General features: G+C 62.5%; 1 protein-coding gene across 3 annotated transcripts in view; it reads left to right on the forward strand.

The window, feature by feature from the left end:
* The first annotated feature begins 320 nt into the window (after window positions 1-320).
* CSF2RA (colony stimulating factor 2 receptor subunit alpha) overlaps window positions 321-4386 on the forward strand; it is a 15284-nt gene continuing 11218 nt past the window's right edge. Inside the window, exons 1-2 of one of the 3 annotated variants that reach the window (XM_070257893.1) lie at window positions 321-552; window positions 1218-1699. In XM_070257893.1, the coding sequence (XP_070113994.1) occupies window positions 1261-1699 (439 nt within the window). In that variant the 5' untranslated portion in view covers window positions 321-552; window positions 1218-1260. Of the gene's footprint in view, window positions 553-1217; window positions 1700-4386 lie in introns of those variants that run through there. The other 2 variants (XM_070257891.1, XM_070257892.1) reach the window with 2 other exon arrangements.

The raw sequence follows: 4386 nt of genomic DNA on the forward strand, positions 1-4386 counted from the left end.
GCTCGTGTGTTCAGCCACGTGAGCTCCTGAGAGCGAGCGGCGGGTGCTGACGCCCCTCTGGTCGCACAACGCCGGCCCTGCTGACGTGCCACCGGGCCCCGAGGGACATTCCAGCCCCGTCCCTTCCACGCGGCTGGAGCGAGCGCGGGGGGAGGGGAGTCAGAGCTGCAGGGCTTGATCGAACCTTTCCTGTGCTGCAATTTCCTGGAAGACCGCGGTGTGGCCGTCCACTTCTGCATGACCTTCTCAGAACGGCCCCGACGCGGAAAGTTGAACTTGACCTTTAACAAAGGTTCGAGCTCGTGGCCAAAAAATTCCGCGCCCCACAGAGAGAGGGTAGAAGAGGCAAGACGTGGGGCGTTGGGTTCAAGGCACAGACGGTCCCATCGCCAGCAGCCGAGCGGTCGAGCCTGGACCCCCATTCCCCCCGCCCAACCCTCCGTGGTCGCCCCACGCAGGCCCAGCAGGACCCTGGCCAGACACCCAAGGCCAGAGTGGGTCTCCCTTACTCTCCTTGGCGGTGGCCACGCCTTGTCTACACTGACGCTGAAGGTGAGCAGAGACAGTGAGACCCACCTGGGACCCATTCTGAGCCGACGTGGGGTGTCTGGTTGAGTCTTAGAGAAGACGGCCTCGTCTACACTGATGCTGAAGGTGACCAGCTCCTTCAGGATCAGAGAACCACAGAACTGTGTTGGGTGCACCCACCTTCCACGTTTGCTGTGATCGCACTTCCAACACGGATCTCCATTTCATGGACTCCTCGCCCTGTGGTTTGCAGGGTGCCCCGTGCCTTGTGTCTCGATCCATCTCCCCTGCGCTTGGCTTTTCCCCGTGTTTTCTAGAAGGCACCCACAGCTGTGTGTGTCCATGTCTACAGGGGTGCGTGTGTTTCACACTCAAGCTATCCAACGGGACTCTTTTTTTTTTTTTTTTTTGCTGAGGAAGATTGGCCCTGAGCTAACAACTGTTGCCAATCTTCCTGGGTTTTTTTTTTGTTTTTTTTTTTTTTGCTGAGGAAGATTGACCCTGAGCTAACAACTGTTGCCAATCTTCCTGAGTTTTTTTTGCTGAGGAAGATTGACCCTGAGCTAACAACTGTTGCCAATCTTCCTCTTTTTTTTTTTTTTCTTTTTTGCTGAGGAAGATTGACCCTGAGCTAACAACTGTTGCCAATCTTCCTGTTTTTTTTTTTTTTTCTCTCCCTAACGCCGCAGGACGTGGTTGTATATCCTACTTGGAGGTCCTACTGGGTGTTTTATGTGGGACGCCGCCTCAGCGTGGCCTCAAGAGCAGTGCCAGGTCCGCGCCCAGGATCCGAACCGGCCAGCCCCGGGGCCACCTAAGCAGAGTGCACGACCTGCAGCGCTCAGCCGCGGGGCCGGCCCCGCCATGGGGCTCTTCTGGGACGTGAGTCTGGAAGGCCAGGAGCTCGCTGACTGCAGACGGGTTTCCCAATTCTCCGCGATGAGCACACCCCACAGGAAGGGGGAGGGAATTAAGGAGAAAAAGGAAGGTTCCGGGTCGTCGAGATGTCTGTGCCGTGCAATCCTCGCGCTCACTCTGACGACGGGGGGCGGGGGGCGGGCGGGGGACAGACGGGCCCAGAGACACCGGCCAGATGTCAGCGCGTCAGGAAACACAGCCCAGGAGAGCCGGCTGACGGACGCGGGCCCGGTGCTGCGCGCTCGCCCTCGGGGTAAGCCGATCCCCTTCCCTTCCTTCCGTGGTCTTCCCCGCGGTCCGTGCTGCTGGGGCTGGAGGCGAGGCCTCCGGGCGGGTGAGGACCCGAGGGTGGGCCATGCGAGCGACCGGAGGAAGGATGCTCCGTGCAAGACGGTCACTGGGGGCTGCCCTGAATCCAGCTCCGAATTCGCCCCGGGAATTACCCAGCATGCATCTGCAGCCGGCGGAGCTCCCCCCCCCCCCACCCCGGGGTGCCCGTGCATGTCGGAAACGGCAGCCAGCTTGCACCCCCGTCCCCAGGCGTGTGCACGTGGTCCCCCCCAAACCCCGGAGGGAGGAGACGGGGGTCCCCGCCTCCTGGGGGCTCGTCCTGCCATCCGTCGATCCATCTGAAAGTCGCTTGCAAACAAGTGTGGCCGGCCTGGCTGGGAGGTGTGTCATTGGGGCCTGCCGGTGGTGTTCCATGCCCCACCCCACCCCCCCACCCAGCATGGGGATTTGAACCAGCAGCTGGGTGTCAGATGCCACCCAGACCCGCAGAGTCTGAGTCTGCGTGTCCCGGCGGCCACCCCAGGTGTTTGTTGAGCGCTTTCAGATGGGGCATCGAGGCCCAGCTGGCGGAAGCCGAGCGTTTTCATGCCAGCCCTGTGCCTCTAGGAAGCTCACAGCTAGAAAAGCAGAAGGAAAACCTGGCGAGGGGTGAGCACAGAAAGAAGAAGAGAAAGCGGGAGGCCCTGGGTCCCGGAGGCCACAATGTAGGTTGTGTGCCGTGGAGACGAAGCGGGTAGAACGGGCCGTTCCAAAACCAGGAGGCCGATTCGGGGGTGTCCAGGGGCCGGGAGGCAGATTGGGGGGTGACCGCCGAATGGGGACGGAAATGGAAATGGGCTGGAGCCACACGGGCGAGATGGTCGCACAACCCGGCGAACGTGGCTGAATTGCGCGCTGCAAGAGGGTCCCCTTGGGGCCCTGTGCATTTTGCCTCTATTTTTAAAAAAAAATGAAGGCAAAAAAAATGAATAAATAAATAGAAAGAGCAATGAGATCTCCCTAGACGTCCCACATATAAAGTAGACGAAGATGGGCATGGATGTGAGCTCAGGGTCAGTCTTCTTCAGCAAAAAAAAAAAAAAAAAAAAAAGAGGAGGAGTGGCAGCAGATGTTAGCTCAGGGCTAATCTTCCTCACCAAAAAAAAAAAAAAAAAAGAGCCCTATGCTATGAATGACCGTTTGTTTAAAACAGCCGCCCTGGCATAGCGTCGCTGTGCCTGTCGCCAGAACGTCAAGCGTCTCTGGGGCCTTAGATCACTGCGGTGGTTTTTTTTTTTTTTTTTGAAAAACCAAGTTTACAGAAGTGGGTGTTTTTGCTCCATCAGGATGAGCAAGAAGCAACCAGGGGGAGTTCAGCCAAGAGGAAGCAGAATGGGGAACCGTGTCGGCGAGGGTGGATCTCCTGTGGTCATGGGGGGGGGTCGCGCTCCCTCGGAGTTGGGACGCGGCCGTGGGGCCCAGCTGGAGGGGGGGGTCGGTCCGCGAAGCAGGTGCAACCAGAGGTGTGGACCCGACAGGCTCCCGGGGCGAAGGGAAGGACGGGGACGGCAGCCGCTGGAGACCTAAGACGTCTCCGAAGTGGGGGTGTCCCGTCCCCCCCCCTCGGCCGGCCAGCTGGGGCAGCTCGGCTGCAAGTGCAAAGGTCCTGGGGCAGATCGCAGAGTGAACAGCCGGCCAGGGGCAGGACAGGAAGGGCAAAGGGGATCGTGCATCCGCGGGGAGGAGGGAGGGACCCTCCCCTGGAGCCTGCGGGGATGGGGGTGGGGGTGGGGGGAGCCCGGCCCTGCAACCCTTGACCTCAGAGTCCTGGTGGCAGTTGTTTGAGGCCCCCCCACGGTGGGGGGTTTGTGAGGGCCGCCACCAGAGACTGACACACACGGGGGTGGAGAGACCAGCATGACGGTCCCCAAGCCCTCACACAGGGGTTCCGCCCCCTCCCCCGCCGCCCAGGTCTGGGGGGGCCCCATGCGCGTCCAGAACTCAGGCCCCCACCTGGACCGGAGGCGGCGTGGACGTTTCCCCCCCCCCCAGGCCCCCACCCCGTGTGCAGAGAAGCCCGAGGAGCCCCGGAGGGAGGAGGACGGCGGGGCGAGGCGGGGCGGGTGCAGCCGGCAGGTGGAGGAAGCGGGCGTTTCCTCCCCACCAGGGGGGCCGGGAGGCGGGGCAGTTGGAGCGGGTCTGGGGTGTGGGGTGTGGTTGGGACCCTCTCCCCAGTCGCGAGGGAGGTTCCCCGGGGGGCGGTGGTGGCGGGGGGCGCAGGGATCTGAGGGTGCACGGGGGGCCGCCCAGGTGCGCGCGCACCTGGAGGGGGAGTGCGGTCGGAGGGCGCAGCGCGGGGCTGCAGGTGCTGCAGGGTTTGGGGTTTAGACGGAGCCGGTGTGACCCTCCCTGGGCGGGGTCAAAGGGGAAGGAGGCGGGTTGGTGGAAGTCACGGGAAAAGGTGCGGGGGAGACAGAAAAGAGGGTCGGGGAGTGCGGTGAGTGAGGGGTGTCCGGGGGCGCGAGGAGGGTCGCGGTGTGGACGGGCCTCGGAGAGGAGGCCGACCGGGTGATGACGGGTCGGGGGCATTGAGTGCCAGGTGGAGGCGGGCGGGGTGAGTGCGGGTCTTGGCGGAGGGAGGGGGCTCACGGGGAGGCGGGAGGCCGGTGT

This window comes from Equus caballus, chromosome X (genome assembly GCF_041296265.1).
Source record: "Equus caballus isolate H_3958 breed thoroughbred chromosome X, TB-T2T, whole genome shotgun sequence".
Taxonomy (NCBI): domain Eukaryota; kingdom Metazoa; phylum Chordata; class Mammalia; order Perissodactyla; family Equidae; genus Equus; species Equus caballus.